Here is a 24,400-nt window from a genome sequence, read left to right as displayed (position 1 = left end):
AAAACGCATGTGTTGAGTTGGAAATGAAAGAATTCTGACTGGACGAATCTCACGTTAAGACTGTCACTTGATCTCCGCGGTTGATGAAATAAAGATGCCGCTCACAAATAATCAACTATTTTTGAGATTAAAAATATGGAATTAGACTATTTATGAGTATTTAATGTGGATTCCGATTGTCATCTTGATATCTAGGTACCTTAAAACTTAAAATGGACCTATTTTCATGTGCTACTTATTGCCGAAACACAATGAAAACTATTCACTTATGAAATATATAACAGGCGATGAGAAATGAATCGTCCACAGCAAAAGTTCTCTAACTTTTGAACATTGCGACCCACTTTTTAAATTCCTATTTATACCGACCCACTTTTTAAAAGAATTTAATTTTTCCAGAGACGAATACCCCATGTTCAGTCATAAAGAGGTTTTATTGTTCTAAAGAGACTTGTAAGTAAGCATTTGTTATTAGTTATAACAAATATTTATACAAATCATAATGAACCTCTTTAAAAGTGATGCCCCTATAACCTGAATTGAACTTTCGTAGCGAAAAGGAGATTCTGATTAGGTGGATATTGTCTGAGTTATTGTATTGAAATGTATCCTTAAGCGAAACCGCAGGCTACGTGATACATTATCATGTGCCAATAGTCAAATCTTTATATACATATTCACTTTAAAAATACACTTATTTGGGGTTTTTTTAAAAATACCTTTTTTTTATCATTTGACACGATTTGTTTGTTTGCAAATTGCGATATTTTTTGTCGTGTGACTTGTTTAAGATTGCACCTATACGCTCAAGATCCTATAGCGGTTCACCAAAAATTCGCTGCCCCACCCGCACAGTTTTTTCAGCCCTGATCTACAGCAACGCTCAGTGAAAATTATAATGAGATTATTCGGCATATTCCAAAGGTTAATATTAATTCTCTAGAATCTATGATTTATTATTGGGCAATTAAGAGGTTTGTAAAGGATTTTTCTACCAAGAGCTACCGGCGCCAATACCAAACAATAACTTCGATCAGATTTCGTAACCAGCTAGATAATGTGGGGCAAGTCACTAACTAGAAACCTCTAGAATTAATCAATGATAAAGAAATGGGCTTTCGCTAGGATAACTTAGACCACAGGTATTTTTAGCCAACCGATGGATGTTGTTGAAGTTTGGATACAATATCTTGGGATCTGTCTCTATTCGGTGGAAAAGGTCACTTTAAAAACTTTTATAATATTTTTATATGACACTCAAGGATGTTTGATTGCATAGCATTTAAGCATAATAAGTCGTTTGAGAGTATGCTGAGATCCCTCGCATATATATATATATATATATATATATATATATATATATATATATATATATATATATATATATATATATATATATATATATATATATATATATATATATATATATATATATATATATATATATATATATATATATATATATATATATATATATATATATATATATCACAAATTTTTACCAATTAAATTTTCAGAATTCTGAATTGAAATAACAAGTGTACAGAGTTAGGAATTTCAATGAGATCTTCTATTGTCTTCTATTTTATACTAATAGCTCATGTTAATATTGTATTTGAATGAAAATAATTTTCAAAATTATATAATATTTACAACAATAAATTAGGAATAAAAAAACTAAAACAAAAATAATTAAAGTAAAAAAAAAATATACTTTTTAATACACTAATGAAAATGTACCTTCAAAACTGAATGTGCTTATTATTTATTAGAGAGTGGTGCAGATGAAATGTTATAAAATGTTTAACGAAAAGGAACTTCACGAGACGTTTAAAGAAATTGAAAAACTTTGTTTTTTTCAAAGCATTTACCTTTCATATCTTTTACTACCATAAGTTATAATCGTCCATTTTATGTGAGTAACAGTGGCTCTATGTTGGTATGGAAACTATTCATCTGTTATCACAGTCAATAACCGTGAATCCATATGTGATGGACGACATGCTTTTATGATATCGAATCCTTTTTCGTCCCGCAAGATGAGCCTGGATTTCGAAATAAATTGGTGCAGTACATTTCACGTGTTTCGATTTAGCATTGAAATGGACTGCTTTCTGTCAAATGAAATGAATTTTCTTTGCATTCAGGTTCAGAGTGTCAGGCGACCGTGAATAATCGCGTCAGCTCTGAATTTCGGTTGTCCGTTCCCGTTTTGGCATCCCGTCCTATCTCTCCAGCATCCCTGTTGTTTGAAGTTTAGAAAATTGATCATTTGAAATGAGAGCGTGTGTTTGTTTTCTTGCGATGCGAACTGAATTATTTGTGATGTTTTGATAACACTTTCTGAAGCAGGATATTATTATTGAAAGAATGTATAAATCAAAATATGAAATTTTATGTGTCCAAAACTTATCACAAAATGCAATCCATTTATTTTGCAGACGAGCTAAATGTTAAAGTGTTATGCAAAGATTCTTTAGGGTTGTCATAGAAACACTATGACCTCATTCTAGTCATCTTGAAAATGTCAGTTTTGCTCTGATTACATCAAAGCAAACAAGCTCATTGACAAAGCCGCTTTCAATGCCAAAAAACAAAATCAATGCGTTTTCTTTTATTTACATGTAATATGCTTTGTAGATGACATGAGAGCTTGAGAATAAATTGAAAAAGTTACGTGTTGCTGGAGTAGCACATTGCTTTTCCCGTGCTTTTTATACACATTTTTATCTCACTTCGCACCATCATTGTTATATGAGAATTCGTATGAGTTTTGCCACTGATATCGTTTTTAGGATACTTTTTGCTACTTTATAAAAACTCATTTTTACTCTCTCGTATATGTAGCATAGGAGAATTCGAATTCGAGATTTTGACGAATCTCCACATTGTAGATCCCCTTTAGCAGAAAAAACACATTTCTGGAAAATGTCCGTCTGTATGCGACAAGGATATCTCAAAAAGCCTTGATATCGACAAATGAAATTGGGTATATGGTTCTAATACCAAATTTGTAATTTCTTTCAAATTTTGATAGAATTTCCCTCAGAGTAAGTCTGCCCGGCCGTTCGAATATAATTTAACACGATAACTGCAAAACGAAGAGAGATAAAATTCGATGCACGGAATTAACATCTACAATCTAGAAACTTTTTAATTTTTGAGCCAGATCCAATAAGATGTGTGATAACTGTCCGTCGGTCTGTAGTTTCAGAAACATGTAAACGTGATAACTCAAAGATGCAATGACTTCGCTTATTAAATTTAGTATGGGAATGTGTGGTTACAGTTGTTGTTCTGTGTCAAGTTTTTATTTCAATGAGTTGGGAAAAATGCGTCAAAAACACAAATTCAATTTTCGGATACCATTAACGGCATGCTAGGAATTAACTGCCGAATAACTCGCCAAGGATTACACTGTAGATTCAGTGTGTGTGTGTGTGTGTGTGTGTGTGTGTGTGTGTGTGTGTGTGTGTGTGTGTGTGTGTGTGTGTGTGTGTGTGTGTGTGTGTGTGTGTGTGTGTGTGTGCGTGTGTGTGCGTGTGCGTGGTGTGTGCGTGTTCTCTGGGATAACACCATTATTAGAGAGTATGCGAGAAAACTTTGGGAAGACCACCTCCACTTTTGATTTTAAGTAAGTAGTTCCCTTTCTACTTCATTTTTGAACGTTATCATTCCAGTAGCCTTTTATTTGTTTGATACACTTTGTAAAAATACTCTAGTAATTTAAAAGGTGGATTTATTTGAATTAAGTTATATTAGTATCGCATTTTTAAGCAACATAACGATCACATTTAAAGATTGAAACTTAGAAAGTGAGTCCAGAAAATCACTGGACTTCTTATTTTACATTATACTATCGGTGCATGATTGCGTCCCTCTCGCTACCCGTTGCTTCAAGTTTTAAACCCGCTCATCGTTCTCGGTCGTAATTCTCGAATCAGAAATAAATGCTAGGTATTCAGAAGGAGAAGAATCTTCACTTAAAATTCCGCCTTGTAAAGAGTGCTTGTCGCGTACATAGATTTTTAATCATTTTAATAGGTTCAAAAAGTACCGAGAATGGATAATGTTCGAACTGTTCGACAAGTTTTTTCGACATGAAAGAAGCTATTACATTCCACATTCCATCACATTTAAATAAGTATCAAGGCCAAATGAATGTAACTATATTATATTTTAAAGTGACTTTAGATCGCTTCATACTGGGTTTAATAATAAATGGATCAGCATTTGCCCATGTCTAACTTATCAAAGGATCCAGATGGCACAGTTCTGCCTCAAGATAAATCACTTATAGAATAATGAAAAATCGGGGCTTTAATTCTATAACAAAGAATGCACATCCAAATCTTGCTTGACCGGACAGTATCCAAAAAACTATCTGGTTAAAGTAAAAGCAGTCCGAACACCTATGTGAAACGATTTCTTATGATAAATATGATCGCAAGGTTTGTGAAATCATATGCGTTTTGTAAAAAGATGTTTTTTAAAATATGACTATTCAGACAGATTTAATCTTCTTATTCTTAAAAGTCCATCTTTATCAAAAATGCTTTTGAATTCAATGGTCTGTTATTTTTTGAGAGACGTTATTTCGTGTTTAAATATTTTAATTCAGATCGAAATTCTCTCATTTGAACTTATTTGACTAGTAAATATTTTGCATTTTGTAATTCGCAAATACTTAAATTATCTATCTTCCGAATCTTCAGGGTAAACTTACTATTGTTCAGGAATCTTTATAACTGTAGTCAGTCTAATTAATTTACTGAAAAAGACTATATCTTGTTAGAAATCTGTAATGTTGCTTCCCAGCACGATTAGTTCAATCACTGGAAAGACCGTTTTACGATCAGCTTTGTTGGATGCTGATTGGATGCCAAATCAGTGATCCTAGGGCTTGGCCATCATTTGGCGACTTTGCGACGAATTTGGCGACTTCAACGACAAAATAGATAATACTAGAATCTTCAAGAATTTTGGCAATAGAACCAATAGGAACCGAGATATGCTTGATTGTTCCACAACCTTCTCTGCCTTGCTCCTGAAACTATAAAATGCCGGTAGTCCAAGCCGAAGACAGTCGTGGAAAGAGTCATCGAGAGGTTTAGAGTCGCACTGCGAGTCAACGACAAATTAGTTGGATTAGTCCATCGAAACGCCGGTGTTGAGTGGAGATCAAGCGGCTACTAAATTGAGCTGTGTGCCGAATCCTGGATTTTATTATAAAAGCAGCATTGAATCGTCTATGGAATAGCCAGGCATGTAATAGTGAGTCGGCAGTTGGATACAGCTAAAGCGAGGAAAGAGACAGTAGTGAATTGCAGACGTTTGGAGAAGCAGTAGAGTGAAACTTCGAGATTCCCTCCTCCTGCTGAGGTCTGTCTGGCCGCTATGTGTGTGGTGGTTGTTATTACTACCGATTACTACTTGTGGGCTGCTGTTTGTACTGCAGGTAGGTTGTTACCAATCAAACAAGACTGGTCTGAACTAACTAACTTTATTTACAATTGACATTTATATATACAAAATAAATATTTAATTATAGTTGTAAGTATGAACAATACGGTTTCATTTCAAAAATAGTGGTAGGAATGTTTGCATTAGAAGTAGTAATAAGGTTGTGTGCTGCCACAGTACTAAGTGTGCTGCTATGTGTTGCTTGTGTACATTTCGGTTATGTATTTGTTGTTTGTGTATTCGTTTCTTCGTATTAATAAAGTCGTCGCGTATTACTAAGGCCTGTTGATTGTGTTACACCATACACCCACTACAAGCGAACCCGTTGACTTTACGGACTTATTGGTGGAAGTTCCATAACAATCTTAATTAAACCATCTTCTCATAAACATTTCCTGGACATATCTCAGAGTTAGGAATGGAAGCAGCTAACCTTCTGATGTGACAGCAAAATCCGCAAGTGGTAGTGTTCTTTCTCTACTTCCGTGCGTAGAGACGAAATAAATTGTGTTTTTGTTTTTCCTAGTAAGAGGAATGAAACCGAGTACGGACATTTTCTTTCAAATCACGACAGTCCAAATTTCAATACAGATCTCCCATTTTGATCGTAAGATAACATGTAAAATTTAATTTATCTGCGTTTTTGAATTATTACATTCACTTACATAAAAATGTATGCTCCGACAAACTTCATCATGTTGAAGGATTTGGCCCGAAATTTAATATATATCAATATTTCTGATTATAAACTCCCATGCCAAATTTCATCCATCTAGATCGTTACATTTTCGAATTTATATGTTTAAAGACATACTGACAGACCTAAGACACATTTCTTTCAAAATTTGATAGAAATCTGCATATTTGCTTCTGGTATGAAATGCTAAATTTCTTCTACCCAGTTCAATGCGCTTTTGAGTTATCATGCCCCGCTGGTGTGGTGGGGAAATTTGAAGAGGAGGGTGCCAGCTCAGGTGTCATCCTCGTCATCTGACCGCGGTTCAAAATTACGAAGGTCTTCCCCAAGTAGTTCCAGTGTTGCTTTAAAATGATACGTTAAGAATATAACTGAACTGAACTTGAATCATCATGCTGAGAGATAACTTTAAAAAAAGTATTTTTCTGAAATGGAAATTCGTAAAAATCTCAAAGCAGAATTTTTGATGATTTCAACACTTTTTCTTTCGTGTAGGAGAGGATGAAACGCCTCTTGGCGTATTTAATCCTTTACAGTTGATTTGGCTCGGAATTTCTTATAGGCTAAATCGGGAATCACGGTTTCCATTTTCTTTTATTTCAAACAAAAAAAAAAAAACATAAATAAATTGAGTAGAAATCAAGATATGAAATAGATTTTTCAAATATTGAATTTAAGATGCCAATGTTACATTTTATTATTATTATTATTATTATTATTATTATTATTATTAGGCATTGAAGCTTGTATATAAAAATATCTTCTGAAATGGATTCGCATTCTATGAATTACAGACTAAATTATATATAAGAAATGCAATTGTTAGAGCATCATCATCCATCTTTAAGCCTATTTAACTATTTAAAATAAGTAAAAAAAAAAACCTTGAATCTATCACTCAACCACAACTACTGGTCAGAGTTCCACATTTTTGTTTCATATGAAAGCTCATGGCTTCTAAATATGTTATTAATGATTTCCCTCCCTCACACTCTATTTTTGAGAGTTTTAGAATTTTTTGATTCCGAAATCACTAACTCACTGCACATTCTCTATAGGTAAAACCCACGACAGATTTCCTCAGCCAAGTCCCCTGAACCTATTTCGAATATTTTTATTTCGCATGAAAGCTTTTGGCCCCTGGATATATCATCAATAGTCGCCTGTCCTTCACCACTCTACATTTTCGTAAGAGATGGAAGAAACGCTACATCACCTTACACTATAGATATAATTGTGGTAATCGCTTTTAGTGTACGAGTTGTTATATGCATGCATGGTTGCAGTGTTCTGCACGCAGGTAAAAATGGTGTGTCAATGCCCCTCGAAGTGTTAATTTGAGAATTTAATATAAAAGAAATTTTAACTAATTTTTGTGGTGTTCTGCATGATTTTTCGCACGTATTGGTGCTTAGTATCATATCTAATTACTGTAGAAAAAATTGTGCTCACCATCAAAAATACAAACAAATTTCATTCTAAAAAACTATTTTGTATTTCTGACAGTGCTGAATTTTGAGGAATAAAAAAAATTAGCCACTTTCCTTGAAAAAATTTTTTAAATCAAAACTCTCAACATTTTAATGCTATTACCTTTCTCAAATTTTTACAATTCAAATATTTCTTCTTAATTTAAACAAAAACGATTAAAATACTTTTTTCGTTGTTTTTTTTTTTTTTTTTTTTTCATCATTAGTTTTCTTGATAAATTCTAAACTTTTCTTAGTTGATTCGCAGCAGAAACATGGATCAGCTGAGAATTTTTACTTCCCTGATTTAATAGGGGAACAGGAAATCAAGAATTAAGAAAACAGAAATAAATAGAATAAATCGTTTAATAGAATCGTTTGCAATAAACTTTTTGAATTCAGATTTTCTCTTTCTTTTCTTAGAGCGTCTTTATTTTCAGTTTTTTATTTCAAATTTTTGTCATTTGTAGTTCACCTATCGATATATATCATCAAGAAAATGAAGCGTAAAATCCTTAATATTTACTTCATTTTCGTTATTTTATGTTAATTGGGGTTATGATATTTTTGATATTCATAATATCATGATAGACGCCATAAGAGTTCTGTTAGTTCAAATAAAAAAGCAAACAGTAATGTGAATTTTTTTTTCTGAAAACCTTACAGGAAAATATTTCAAAGACAGAGACATGAATTTAACAGCTCTCTTTTTTAAAACTAAAGAAACAAAAAAAGTGTCATTATTGAATTTCTTAAATAAAGGTAAGCAAGTGGCTTCATTCTGTATTGTCCAGTTGAATTACAATATAAAGTTACTTAGCCCATATTAACTTCATTCTAAAATATTCTCTTATTTTCCTGATCCCATTCCACTTTTTCTATTTAATTAATGCAAAAAACTGTTCTGTGAAAAGGCTTTCGTCAGCGGATCCCACACTCCGCATGAAGGGATAGAAAATTGTCCAAATTGTTAAAAAAGATCCTTGTGTTTCCCTTGCTTGGGTCGTCGTGTGTAGCGGAAATCCCTATCGAATCTCATTGTATTTTAGCACTGTGAAGAAATATTTTCCCTGTCAATATCTCATATTATATAAGACCAGGAATAAAATTTTCATGATCTTTTTCCTCATTTCACTCTGTGTTGTTCTGTGTTATGTGCGTGCTCGTCGATTCCTGCTTGAACATAATGCGTGTCTCCAAGGGATGAAATAAAACGACGTCAAAAAAAATTGAAAGTCTCTTCACTGTCTTCGAAACTATCTTCTGATTAAAAAATTATATGCTTACATTATATATATATATATATATATATATATATATATATATATATATATATATATATATATATATATATATATATATATACAAAAGTATTAGAATCAAGTTAATAGGAAAAAACAAAAATCAAATAAAAATTAAACCAAAAAAAATTTTTTTTAAAAAAAATATTAAAAAAAGAATCCGGCCTGAAGACTTTTTCAAGGGTCACCCTCAGGCAGGGATTCAAATAAAGGGATTTTTTCTGTGAGGACATACAGACATTAAGTCTAATAATGATTCCTCGTGACCCGAAAATCCCCCGAAATTATGCTCAAGAGATATACCATTTTAACAGAAAGGAAATACAAAATAACAAATTAGAAAAAAACCACAAAGTAAAAATACAATAAAAACAATAACAATAAAAACAAAAACAGCATTAAAATTAAAATTAAAATTAAAAACGAAAAGGCCAGTACATACCATCCAACAGTGAAGGAAACTTTAAACAATCGATTGTGATTTCCTGTTTTTGAAAGTTAACGGTAAATTATGTAAACAGAGGTAGGCACCCAGCGCCATCTATTGAGTGATCCAATATGCAAGTAAATTTCTATTTTTATTTAAGCCAAAAGATTAATCCCAAACCATACCTTGTTTAATTAAAAAATTGACATTACAGTAATTTCTAGGAAAATCATTTTTAATTAAATTTTTAAGGAGGATATTTGATGCTTCAATATAAGAATTTTTATTATTGCAAACCCTTTTGATTCTGTTAACTTGTGAGAAAATTAGATTTTTGAAAATTTTAGAGTTTAGATTGGAATGGTAGTTACATAGTTTTGTTATTTTAAAGTTGAAATCATCCCTTTTATCGTATATACCAACTATTGTTTTATCATTAGCAATTTCGATTTTTAAATCCAGAAAGGTAGCCTCAAGTTGATTTATATTTGTATCTTTTAGAATTAAATCTTTTGGATAGCAATTAGTAATAATATTAGTATTGTCGAAGTTAATCAAAAGTAGGTCATCAATATATCTCCACCCGTTTATTAAATTATATTTAATTATTTTTTTCTCATAGTAATGCAGGAAAATATTAGCTAAAGCACTTGAGAAAGCTGTCCCCATTGGAATGCCCTTGACTTGTTTATAAAAATTAATACCATTAAACACGTAATTTTCAGTAATATTAAAATTACATAACTCAAGCCAGTTATTTTTAGGAATGATATTTTCATTTAAATATTCGTCATATATAAAAGTGCAGACCTTTATTAATTTTTCATGAGGTAGATTAGTGTATAAATTTTCGAAATCAAAAGTATTAAGTTTATTAATGTTGTTATCTTTAAGAAAATCCAATACTTCTTTGTTACAAGAAATAATAAAGTTGTCTTCATTTTTTATTTTGTCCAGGATAATTTTTAAGTATTTAAAGAAATGTTTACCCGTATAGTAATTATAACTACCAGTGCTACAGGTTACGAATCTGAATTTTAATGGATTTTTATGAAATTTAACTGTTGGGAATAAATAAGGATAGTTAAGAGAGCAAGTCTTAGTTTTGGTTTTTTTTGCGAAAGCTAGCATTCTTTTATCTAATTCCTTTTTCCCGGTGTTCTTTAACATATAAGTTTCATCCCATCATATAAAATCCCGAACCATATCAACTGATGCGATAGAATCGAATAAATGGAATGGTTAACTTCCACGAAACTTTTTGTCAAGTAAACACTGAATTTGATACATTTAAATCATTGCTTTTTCGATTCACCACGTTTATATGCTTCCGAAAGAGCGGGCCGACAGACGCTCACCCCCCCCCACCCCCACCCGCGCTAGATTTAGCTCAAAATTTGATAAATATCTACACTATGAATATATTTTACTGAAAATTTGATAAAAGTCTACAAATTTGGTGTAAAATCTACATACCAAATTTCATCCGTCAAGCTCAACGTGTTTTCGAGTAATCTTTGTTTTAGAGAAACAGACATAATGCCAAAAATGGGTTTTTCGAACTCAGGGAGATCCGAAACGTGGAGACGGGTCGAAATTCCGAGTTTAAGCGTTTTGACAATTAAAATAATTTCTCTATGTTTCGTATATGAAAAATTAAAAAGAATGGCATCGTAATAGAATTTACAATAAAACTTTAAAAATTGAAAAACTTACCAATAAAAATAAATCTTATTCAATAAACTCAAAAAAAAGTAAGGAAAAAACATTGCTGGACGCATGGCTATCTTAAAAGTGCTAAAATATGAGACAAAATATTGTTTTTAAATTGATTAAAATTCAGAGAAAAATAGTAAAGCAATGAAACTGATGTCACTATAAAGCTTTTTATTATTATTATTATTATTTTGGAATTTGGAATTTTAAAATGGCGTAAAAACACTTTTTTATGCTGTGTTTGCTCAAAATTTTGGTGGAAAAGCAAAACTTTCAACTTCCATTTCACCTTCTTTAGTGGGTTGTGGAAACTTTTTTAATGTTGCAGTTAATTCTAAGTGCTGAGGAACATGTGCGCTAAATTTCGTTCAAATCCGTCAGGGAGTGCGCAGCTGTATAAGGTTCAAATGAATGAACAAGTGGGTTTTCAGTTTCATATTTATATATTTTTGGTGGATGTTACTTGATTAAATAAGAATGCTTTTGTCGTAAGCTACAAAAAAATGAAATCAAACGTACTCCGCTGCAGATTATTCATTTTATTATTTTCTCGCAAAGTATACGGAAAAAAACTGTTATAATCAACAAATTCGATATTATGCTAAATCTTCCGTTCAGGCCGGCTGGAATCTAGAAAACATTTCCAAATCAAATGAATTCGAATACAAGACAGGCTCCGTCAAAATCTGCAGATTACTGCAGATCAAATTTTGTACAAAATCCATCTATGGAGAGTTTGTTTGTTCGCCCGTCCAAGTGAGCAAGTTAACTAAAAAATTGGAAAGAGCTAAACAGATGAAATTTAGTATATAAATTTATCGTTAGAATTGCGGATTTATGTCAAATTCATTAAAGGGATAATCATTTATCTATTTCAGAGTGCATGAACGTAACAACTTTATAATTTTACACAAATTAATCTTTGTATGTGGTCTTGTCCCAATACTGTGGATATATACGAAATTTTGGAGCCAACGCATGCAAAGGAAGACGTCCGTACTTCATTGAGCTGTGAAGCGCAAAATGTATCCTAGTGAGTTATTATGCGAAGAAAACATTCCTTCTGGTTTTATCTTCAAAAATATGAAGTTTGAACCTTGAAAGGTATAAAGGGCGCTGATACTTTCACAGCAGTTCCATTCATAAGTCTCGATTTTCATTGAAAAAAAAACTTTTTAATTTGAAATACTGTATTAAAATCTGTTAAATAACTATTTTTATGCAAGATTTTTTTTTTTCATTTTTTATCAGTTAGGGCTTTTTTTTATGATTCATATAATAATTTTGAAATTGTGAAAATTGCTTACCATGAAAAGGCATTACAATTAGAAAATTGTGGGTTTGCGCCACTTTGGATATTTTTGAACAAAGTTATCAAAGCATTACAAAAATTTTGTACTTCGTTAAATAAATTGATTCACACTCTAAAATCATAATCATGTTCAAATGGTCATTTTTAACTCCAAAAATTTCCGCTACAATTTATTTCTTGTATTGATCGAATAACAATGTCATTTTTATTTGAAATTGCGAATTGTAAAATTCTGTTTCGGAAGGGGAGGTTGAGGGGGGAAAAAGCCAAATAAGTATATTAGTATTAAAATTTTAATTTTATTTAATAATTTCAATTTAATTTTTTAAATTTATTTTATTTTTATTATTTAATTGATTTAAATTATTTAAATATTGGGGAAGAAATTTTTTGTCCTTAATACTATAAAATATAAATTGCTATGCAATATGCATAGTAATTTATGTTTCTTAAAAAAATTATATTTAAATTTATTTAACTGTTATTCTTATAACTTATTTCTTATTTAAATTTTCTTTGAATTTTTTTTTTTCTTTTTTTTATTGAAAAAAAAAAGAGGGGAAGTGGTTGTTCGTGATATCCGTTAAATATTCTGTTTAAAGTTAAAACTCGTTTCATTTTTATTGTCTTTATTTCAAAAGTTCATATTAAATAAAGAAGTAAAATAGAAAAAAAAAATTAATTCTGAAGAACTTTTATCAAAAGGAGGTACTTTTCTCTGTCTCTCTCTTAAGAATCCGTCTTACGAAAGCGTTTTTGTGCTTTTATCTAAGATGAAGTAAATCGTTCTCTCAAATTTGTGATTTTCATTAGGTTTGTTTTTTGTCTCCCTGCCTAAGTTCTTTGACGGGATAGGGTGCGAGCTCTCGTTCAATTGAAGGGAGCGTCTCCCGTCGCTACGCGCTTCTATTTATAACCGGGCCCAAAAACAAACGATTTCATTCTCTGTCCCCAAACTTCGATTATTAGAGACGAACAGCAATTTATCAGGGAAAAAATCCCTGTAGGCCGTCGGTAAAAATCAATCTGAAAATGAAAGCGACAGAAAAATGGAGATAATCCCAAGTCTGCCAAAAATATGTTACAACTGCTCTTTGGACGAGTTCCAAAATATAAAATTCACAAAAATATCTTCCGAGGTTAGTAACGAAAATAGCTCTTCGCTTTTTGGGGTCCTGCCGTTGAGTCCTGCTTTCTTCTGTGTGGAAGGAGCTCAGAGAAGCTCAGGACCCTTTGGAAAAAGGATAAACTTTTATCCGATTCAGAAAATTGAATGTGATCGCGGAAGCCAGCGAAAGAAGGATAACAGAGTCTGACGTCACCAAAACAGCCGAGTTCAGAGTTCCGGTCGAAGCGTTCGGTCAATCACAACCGCTCCATGGTAAGCAAAGCAAAACAGTTAAGATGGCGTCTCATGTAAGCGACGAAGAGCAGAGCTTGAGAGAATGCGAAGCCTACGTTCAGCGCCATAATATTCAGAGGCTACTAAAAGATTGCATTGTGCAATTGTGTGTAAGGCGGCCCGAAAATCCCATAACGTTTCTTAGGGAATATTTTCAAAAACTGGAACGGGTAAGACAATTAGACCTGATTCGAGAAATAGGCTTAGCGAAAAGTCACTTTAGGTTTTAAGTCAAGTTACAAGGACAATAACTTGTCAAAAATGGTCCATGGATTATGATTATGGACTTCTTATAATGTTATATGAGTATATTTCGTATTGTAACAGTGAAATGTTTAATTACTTGTATCCTAACATAATGTCATTGTGGGAGTGTTAAGCGTTTCTGATTCTGTGTTTAATGTAAATATAAACAAACAGGCTATGTTATTGTAAAGTGATACTTCACATAACTTTTATTTTATTTAGAAAATAATTTATTCTATTTAGAATACAACTCCAAATACTTAAACGAGACTGTTGCTAGGTGCCGTTTATTATGATCAGCAATACTCAAATATGTTACTCCATTTGCATTGTTAGATCTTGGTTACTTACGATTTCTGTGGCCCTTGACATTCATAAAAATGATAAACTATTTGAATTGGTTATTCTGTTGGTTTCTAACAGAGGTTTTACCAAAAATATAAAAAATTTTTAATTAAAAAAGATTAATTTGATAATGGATTTTTAATAGGCTTTATCTGCTGCTTTTGAATTTCTATTTAATTTGATTATTAATTGAATTTAAGAAGCTGCTTTTCAAGAAAACTTATTATTGTAGCAAGTCGCATGCTAAGGATTACATAATTATGATTTCACCAAATTATTTAAATTTTAACAATATTTTATGAGAAACAGTAATGCTTTGCCTATCCTTGCACAGTTGAAAGTATTAAAATTCTCTGCATGTATCTTTTGTATCTGTTTGATTTATGGTTTCATTGCAAACAAATAAAATTAAACATTCTTTTTATTAAAAATACCAATTCTTTTGTGAACTTCTTTGTTTTAAAACACTGAAAGTATATTTTAGGAAATATTATATATTCTCTATACATTTTTTTGCATTACTTTACGATAATGTTTTGATTATTGCTGTAGATAACATTCAAATAATTGAGTATTGAGAATTGTTTAATTAAAATAACATGACGACAGAGTGTTTTTTTTAATGGTTGAAGTTAATAGTAGAGTCAATTCTATCCTTGTTTTTGACAAGTGATTTTAATATACAGTGTTGTTCTAACAGTAAGGTATCCATTTATTTTAAACATTAATTGTCTCATTGTAAATTGTGATTAATGAAAGTATTGACTTAAGAAAATTAATAGTCCTTCGATCTTTAGATTGTCATAATTTTTTAATTGGGATATTTGTTTATAACTATTGTCTATGTTAAATAATTATGAGATGTTCATTTTTGTTTTCTTGGTTAAAAACTTGCAAAGATAAAAATTCTAATTGAAATTTGTTAAAATGATGAAACCTGAGTATTTGGGCAAATAATAATTTCTAATTTAAAAGAGTCTAATTAACATGATTATAAATGAAGTAGATACTTTTCATTTCTTGCATTACTCTTGTTCCACTTTTTAAAATGAATTTCCACTGAAATTTTAAAGAATTGCTTATTAGTATAAAGAATAAAAGGAAACAAAAAAAATTAACTTAAAAATATTTTTCGAAGTTGCATTTCATTTGTTCATATTTATAGATTTTGTTTATACTCTTTTATATATATATATTATTAATAACAGGATTCCTTAAAAATAATGCAGTTAATTTGAATGGATTACAGTTTAGCTGATTGATTGGCAAATCAATTTTTCTCAGTAATAAATCTTTATTTATAATAAACATGAATGTATGTAATATACAGGTCTGTTTGTTGGAGCTCGAGCTACCAAACTTGGCACATATATACTTTGGAGGGCAGAGTGTGTACCAGGAACTATTCTTCTGGAATTTTAATTAAAAATTAAATGAAATTTTGGTATTTTTCTGTGGTAATTTCTGAAAATATAGTATACCGTAATGATTTTTCATATTTAAATTCAAAAAATTATTTTATTACTGTTTTTCTATATACTTCTTTGATATTTAATCATTTTTTCAGAAATATTAAAAGCGTGTTTAAACAAGAATCAAAAGAATTTGGAACAAGTATTAAATATAGCATAAATGATAATAAGAAGAAAAAAAAGTGAAAATACTGGAAGAAAAGTCACTGTCAAAATGGTCGATAAATTTTTTTTTTGCTTTGCAAGCCAAATTACTATCCTGTTCTTAACACAAAATATTAGTGTCAAAGTAAGCAATACATTTACATAAATTATGATCGTGAAGTACCAAATTAAATTTTAATTAATTAAAAATTAAGCAAAATTTTAGCTTTTTTTCTACAACATCTGGAAACATTGCAGTACGAAAAAGATTTATGTATCATTTTAAAAGTTAAATAAATATATATCTTTTCAATTATAAACTTTTTTACGTATAAATTAGTTTTCTTTTTAAATTGTATTTTTAATTATTTTAACCATATTTCCTGACAAATTTCATTTATATTGCAACAAAAGCATGTTACAAGTGCATAAGAAAATGAGTTTTTATTAATATGTTGCCAACATTTTGATAAAACCTCAGATTAAAATATTAAGTTAAATCTTAGTATTTCAACTTAATACCTTTGTTGATTTAATCTTAGTTCAAATTAAATCAGAAATGTGTAATTTTCAGCTTGTCTATAAAAAATGAAATGAACATATTTTCTGGAAAGATAAGTGTAAGGAAATGTTTTCTGTGAACTATTGAAACACCTGCATTGTTAATTCAATAATTTTGCATGTTTAAAGCAAGCATGGCAGGCTATCTGTTCTAATTGGGTCTCAACATCTATTTTCTAACCAGTTAGTATTAGGCATATGTATTGAATAGGGAAAATGTTTTAAATGAAGTAAAGAATATTATTTTGTGCAATTTGAGTTTATTTTTATTTTTCAGAAGTTTATTTTTGTGTGGATTCTCATTGTCATACATAAGTTATTTTTGAGATATTAACGTTTTAAATAAAAAGAAAGGTTCACACGTTGTAGTTAAAATTCAGAGGGTTATGAAAATTTGAATCTTACTATCTTATAAAAACATGCAGTTTTAAAAGCTCCTTTGACCATCTGAAAGATGCTCAATAAGGATACGCCAATCAGCTCCTGCTGAACCACCAGGGCTGATCAATTTAAAATTATAAAATCATTGATTGTCTTAAAATAGTGATCAGACTTGATCACTGAAGACAGAAAGTTTTATTAATTATTATTATTATCTTAAAGTCTGAACATTAGTAATATTTCACTGAATACGATTCCTTGAGATTAGAATGTATAAAATTCAAACCATAATTTTTTCAGAAATACCTTTATAGACTGAAACCAAATGAAATGTTGCCAGTCAAATCCTTTTGAAAATAAACTGTATTTTATAATGAATTGAAAATTATATATATATATATATATATATATATATATATATATATATATATATATATATATATATATATATATATAATTCCTTGAAATATTGCATAATGTGCATGAGATTTCAGTGCAGATTATTCTGTTTTCTGAGCTCATATTTTTAATAAACATATTTGGTTTCAGCAATATATCTTTGTTTTTAATTGAAGTTTAAACATTTCCATTCCACTTTAAAGCTCAAATTTTACCAGAGCTGCCAGAAAGATTAGAAAGACGCATAGCAAGTGAATAGAATGGTATAAGGTTTCTTTAATAGTATGAGTTATATGACTATCAAAATATAAAACTTAAAAATATTTTTCTTAAGAAGCTCTTAAAAAACATAAAATATTTAATTGAAAATTTTACTGAACTTTATTCCTGATAAACCATTTATTCGCAGAAGACAGTTAGTGTACCAGTAATGACTTCCATTACATTTTGGGAGTGGTTGAGCATTTCTAGTTCTTGTTATTGGAGAAGTGTAATGTTACATTATCTTTTCTAAGCTTAAAGGATTAGACCAATTTTGTTGCATTTTTTAAATTAAATTTTATTACAATATTTTTGCTATTTCCAGGAGGCTGCAGCAAATGCTAAACAGAAGAATTTGAATGCTACTAGTCCTTGCGAAGAGAGAGAAGATGACATTTGTGCAACTCCCAACATGGCTCCGGCCCAGAGAGTTCGTAGAGGAGCTGTCAGTGCTGAAACATACTCTGAAGATGATGCTACAACCTATGTGAAAAAGGTTATTTTATTTTCTCAAATGTACCTATTAATTTCATTATAAACAAATGATATGATGGAATTATATTTTGATTAATATCCAGTTTTAAGAAAATGTAAGCAGTAATATTATTTAATTCATCATGCATATTTAAAATTAACTCGGATACAATGGTCTGCATTTATTACGACATCATTTGCGAAAAGATTATACATGTTATTTTAATTATGTAATTAAGTTTACTTGAAATGTTTGGAATTGTCAAGCAAACTTATTTTTTAAATAGAAATACAACTTTCTGTGAGTTGGTATTTTGTCTGCATTACACATTTAAATTCAGATGTGCCTCATTGATATTTTTTTATTAAGGTACTCTTTCTGAATCAAAAGAAGAAGGGGGGGAGTAGAATTGCATGATTCAAAGGGAGTACCTTTTCTGTATTGATTCATTGTTCAAATATATTCTTTTTTTTTATAACATGGAGAAGAAAAAAAAAAATTTCAAACAATTCCGCATCACAAGTTATGCATCATATTAATGTGACATAAATAATAAAATTCTGTTTAATTTTTGTGTTTATGTTTATATCTTTATTAATATTTATTTTAATAATTAAACTCTTATATCCTAATTTTTCTTAATTTCTGTAAATTTTCTAAAGTACTAAAAAAAATGCCTAAAAGCAAAATTCGCAAAATGTTTCTTTTCAGGAATTGCCATAACTGCATAAATTAACCATAGTTTACTTTTTAAATTTCAATCCATGTACATTTTTTAATAAAGCATATTAATTATTAGATATAAAATAATGCAATCAATAATATTTAATTTTAAATTTTACAGGTTGTACCTAAAGATTATAAAACTATGACAGCCTTGTCAAAAGCCATTGAGAAAAATGTTCTTTTTGCTCATTTGGATGATACAGAAAGAAGGTAGCATTTTCAATATTTTCCTGTATTTGTTCTTATGTAATTCATATTCTTGAATATTAAAACTAATTGCCAAAAGTAGTTTTAATACATATGAATATTATTTTTGATGCAGTTAAGTTTTATGTCTTGTATAATATCTTATTTTTGAGTTAACTTCTCTCAGTTTTGTTAACTAGGAAAGTAAATGCATAATTAATAACTGTTGGGTGAAAATGTCGGCTATTTTTCACAAAATCTCTCGAGTCCAAAGTTTTATTTGCTGATGACCACAACCATCAACAAATATATAAATATGTTTCTCATTAGTTTAAATCAGAACATAAAAAGTACAATAGTGTCCCCCCCCCATCCTTCTTCCCCTTATATAAAACCTTCATATTTGGTATGGCTTCAGAATAACTTGCTTGGAAATCTTTCAGGCTGTTCTTTCTGCAAAATTAAATATCCATATACATAGGGCAAAATTCAGTTGGTTTGAATAATGATTTTTTTTTTTTTTTTTTTTTTTTTTTTGTATTTATACTTTTTGTTGCCCTTTCTTCACATTGTTTCGTGTAACAAATTAATTGACAGACAAAAATTGATTTAAATCAAATTAAACTAGTACTACCAAATGACTTTTTTTTTTTTTTTTACAATGTTTATGAGCCCTAAATTCTACTCTAACCGCAAGTGGCTGCTTCAAAAAACTTTGTTGGACTTATCTACTATTGGAACTGTATGAAAATCACAGCTGAATTGTTAAGTTATATTGATTAATTTAAGAATTGAAATATTTTAAAATGCTTTTTACCGTAATTAAATACATTAGTAAAATTTCACATTATTTATATTTGTTTAATTAAAATTTAATTTGTATGCATTTTTTCAGTGACATCTTTGATGCTATGTTTCCTGTTGTGCACAAAGCAGGAGAAACTATAATTCAGCAAGGTGATCAAGGAGATAATTTCTATGTTATTGATCAAGGTGAAGTTGAAGTATGTATAATTACTGTTCCTTAGAAGTAAAAATCTTTTCATAAATTTATATATGGTTTAATTTTTCTTATTAGGTTCATATTCATAAATTTAATGTATAAATTATTTGAAAATAATTTGAGTTATACTTGAATTCACCCCCTCCATCCACACACACACATATATATATATATGGTCTGCTGTCTATTTGTTTGCCTTCCAGTTTGGCCTTTGATTGCTGAAATACTCTCAATTTGTAAATTTCCAAATTATAGAATAACTATAGAAGTCTAGGAAAAGTTAAAAAAAAAAAAAAACATAATGTTGGATACTTTCTCTCTCTTTTTTTTTTTTTTTATTTAGTGCATTAAGTTCCAAAATAAATAGTGATAAGGTATATTTTTTGTATAATTAAACAAGTTTTACTGTGCAAAATTAAAAATATAAATTTACTCACAAATATGTTATTCTTCAAAATTCAATAAACAGTGTCATGATGTTTCAGAGTTCTACAGTGTGACAAGGTGGTCACACTGCAGAACTCTGAAACATCATGACACTGCACCTCCACATCATAATTTGGATTCAAAATTTAATGCAATAACTGATATGCCATGTCTTACTTCAACCGTCAAATTACAGTTGTGTATTTTTTTTTAATGCGCATATTGCTTGAAACATAGTATTATTTTAAAAAAGAAATTTTCTCATCTTACATTTATAATGCTATTTTCTATTTTTGATTTTTCTGAATTAGGTGTTTGTGAATGGACAGCTTGTTACCACTATAGGAGATGGTGGAAGCTTTGGTGAACTTGCTTTAATTTATGGTACTCCGAGAGCAGCTACTGTCAAAGTAAGTTTATTATGTTGTCATCTTTCATATTATGTAAGTTTTCTAGGTGAAAAATTTTACAAAATGTAAAATCTCTTTTCCTGATAATTATTTTTGATTAGAAGTTAATAAATGTCATTGTTTGAAATAAAACTGTATTTATAAACTGTAAATCTTTTTTAAAAAAAATTCCTAAATTACTTATTTTTTACTAGAGAGACTAGTTTTTAAACTTTTATTGGATTATTACTTGATTTCTGCTTATTTATATTTGAATGTGATTGTTGATTTTATTTATCCTGGTTGATCTTAGGGTTTCTTGAAACTTGGCTGTGCAAATTCTATTAAAATATTTAGTAGTTGTATTAGTTAATAGAGCTTGTAAATGGAACTGTTGTCGTTGTCCCCCCCTCCCAAGTTACAATATATCTTCAGCTATTGATGCTAATAGGAATGTAGTATTGTTACTTACAGCTGTTTTGCTACAGAATATTAAATACTGAATTATATTATGTTTGAAATTTCTGAAGAAAAGAAAGTAGATGTAAAGATTTTCTGACACTACTATCAGAGATGCTTCGATGAAATTTCGTATAGTATTTCTTAAATTTTTTGTTCCAAAAAATTGTTGGTTAATTTTAATTATCTAACATTGTGCCATCTTTATATATTTATTTATTATTATTTGGGGAGGTTGTGAGTGCCACCAAATTTTTGCTGAGAAAAATCAGTACTGAGATATTATTACCAAGCAGTAAGAATTATTGATGTTAAAGTTCTAATTTTATTTTCTGGCTAAGAAATTAAAGAATAGTAAATCTTTTTGATGCCTGAATTTTTTAAATTCCATTTATGATTGTATACAATATTATAATAAGTGTAATAATGACAGAATAATATTACAAAATTTGAGACTTGTTTAAGAAATACTAAGCACTTTACATATGTCCCTTTTCTTGTTGCAAAATATGCAGTTTGTTATGCATTAATTATTAAGAAAATCATTTGCTAGAATGTTTGTAAAATTAAATAGTTAAATATTACAAATTACTTATTAAGAAATAAAATTTCAATTTTTTTAGTAATTATATTCTACTTGTATGAGCCGACAAGTAAAAATTTCAGCTTGCTACAGAAACAGAACTATCATCCATATTAGTAGAAACTATTAATAAAAAAAAATATTATGGCAATGAAAAGGATTTTTTTTACATTGATTTTTTTATTTATTTGCCTCTGATAAAAATGTTTTTACATATTCTTACCATATCAAAATATGGATAATCATATTTGTTTCAAGAAATGCATGAATAGTAGTAGCACTTAAATGCGATATAAAAAGTTGACACTCTGAAATTTGTGGATCCATCTCTTTATAGGAGTTGTATGGGGAAACTTAATATAACGGGAAAACTACTTGTAGAAATGAGCTGAAATTTTGCATAAAAGTTCAAAATTTTGCATGAAATTTGCTCTCTCCTTTTGATTAACATTCAAATTTAAATGTTTTTCAATTTTAAAAAAATGTTTCCATATTAAAAAGTAATTTTCAATAATAAACAAACAAAGTAAATTTAATAATTAACAACCGTGCAAAATCCATAGAATACCATATAATTTCATAACAAAGAGATTTTTAATCAATAACAATGTTACTTTTTTAGATATGAATAAAAGTTCAAAATTTAATCTTTATATTAGAAAGTCAAAATTTCTTTAGTTTATAATTTCGAAATGAATTGACCTAGAATAATGAAACTTGTTTTTCGTGAATAACTTTTCATGCGGTTTTAAAATTTGACGAAGAATGCCTTATGAAAATTTTGAAGTTTGTACTTATTTCAATATACAGACAACTCCTTATGAAATTTTTACTTAAAAAATTTTTTAGGCTCATGTTCATTTTTTTCAAATGATACCTTTATTATGATGGTAGATGAATAATACCAAAGATGCAAACGTTTGGCGCAGAATGATCAGACCTGGTCCTTGCGCCATAAAAACCAATTAACCTTAATACCAAAGATGCAGCTGGATGGCTCCCCCCCCCCCCGAATGTCAAATCAATTGTATCATTTGCTGTTATAAAAACGAATGTATGAATTTTGACTATTATAATTCCAAAACATTGTTAAGTTTTTTCTGCTTATTTTTTAACATTAATACAGTTCTTTTACTAAATTCTTCGCTTGGGAAGACGACATGGAATGGATGTTATTGTAAAAAATTTCTTTTAACTTTTTTTTGTCGTGTTTAAAATTCCATGTACATTTCACAAAATGCTCTATAATTTAAAAGTAATATTAAATGCAAGAAACTTTTTGTTTGGTACATTATTAGTACATATTTCTCTTGAAATTTTCTCAAAATCATTTTAAAAAGTGAAGGATTTTCTTATATGCACAAAATTCATTCATGCTATGTTTTTTTTTTAATTTATACCTTTAAAACATTTATAAAACTATATAATAAAAAAATTGATGATAAGGACCAGTTTTCCCCTTTTTTTTCATGTATGTTATGGGTTAAGCATTCAGCTAATCAATATTTTATTCTAATTGTTTTATTCAGTTCAATTTGTTACTCCATTCTAAAAAATTTTTGGTTTTGCTTATATTTTTAATTCATTTTCAGAAATGTATTCATTCAAATTAACTACCAATTTACTAATTTTAAGAAATATAGTACAAATATCATAATTTTTATTGGTAATCTTATAAATGTTGACTTAAATTTTTTTTAGTAATGACAATTTGCATTATCTTGCGTGCGAGACAAAAAAAAAAAAAAAGACTTTTACGATTAGCTGCTTTTATCGACCTACAAAGTTTGCTAAGATTAATTGTCGCTAAAATTTTAAAATATTTTATGTAAGTTGGTCTTCTTAAGCATTACATCTGTAACCTTCAAATTTTGATAAATCTATAATCCATAATATTTTAAAAGCTTCATGCTATTATGTAATCTAATATCTAACCCAAAATAATGTAAAGTTTGGCATTTTTCTTCATGTTAATAATATTTTAAATATAAATTTAAATCTTTTGCAGATTCTTTCTGGAATGTGGATTCACATATATGTATACATGCTCTAAGGTGCTTTTTTTTTTATTAGCAAAGGAATCTTGAATATTCATATGAAAGAAAGTTTTTTCAAAATTAGCTTAATGGTTGGGGTTTGTAGACTCTGTAGGTTTTCCTCTTTAAAAAGTGAGTCAGCATTTTTTCAATTTTTCTTGAAAATGAAAATGACGAAGGCTAGGTGAACATTGTTGACTTATGTATAGGTCATAAGTTTTTATGAAATTAAAATCATCAAAATTCATGCAGTGGTTTTGACTGATGAACTTTGCTGCAGGATTTTCCCACAGAGAATATATTATGGTTCTGAATTTTTCAATTTCTGTCAAGACTAAAGAATAGAAGAGTGAAATGATTCTTGATTATGTATCTAGGAATGATGAGCTTTTTTATGAAATAGGGCCAATGGTTGAAACTGGGTGACTGGTTCATTGATTTTCCTTTATTAATTTAATCAACAGGTATTCAGCAAGTTTTATTAAAACTTTTTGAAGAAATGGGTTTCAGGATTGTTTTTG

The 24,400-nt window shown here is 29.3% G+C and overlaps 1 protein-coding gene across 5 annotated transcripts in view; it reads left to right on the top strand.

Moving 5' to 3' along the window:
* LOC129987849 (cAMP-dependent protein kinase regulatory subunit-like) overlaps nucleotides 1-24,400 on the top strand; it is a 152,812-nt gene that overhangs the window by 115,215 nt on the left and 13,197 nt on the right. For 2 of the 5 annotated variants that reach the window (XM_056095809.1, XM_056095810.1), the window contains exons 1-5: nucleotides 13,773-13,957; nucleotides 17,922-18,092; nucleotides 18,916-19,007; nucleotides 19,879-19,987; nucleotides 20,724-20,822. In XM_056095809.1, the coding sequence (XP_055951784.1) occupies nucleotides 13,790-13,957; nucleotides 17,922-18,092; nucleotides 18,916-19,007; nucleotides 19,879-19,987; nucleotides 20,724-20,822 (639 nt within the window). In that variant the 5' untranslated portion in view covers nucleotides 13,773-13,789. The other 3 variants (XM_056095812.1, XM_056095811.1, XM_056095813.1) reach the window with 2 other exon arrangements.

This window comes from Argiope bruennichi, chromosome 10 (assembly GCF_947563725.1).
Source record: "Argiope bruennichi chromosome 10, qqArgBrue1.1, whole genome shotgun sequence".
In the NCBI taxonomy this organism is placed as follows: Eukaryota; Metazoa; Arthropoda; class Arachnida; order Araneae; family Araneidae; genus Argiope; species Argiope bruennichi.
The sequence above is the reverse complement of the archived record's forward strand: the minus strand, read 5'-3'. Positions and strand labels throughout refer to the sequence as shown.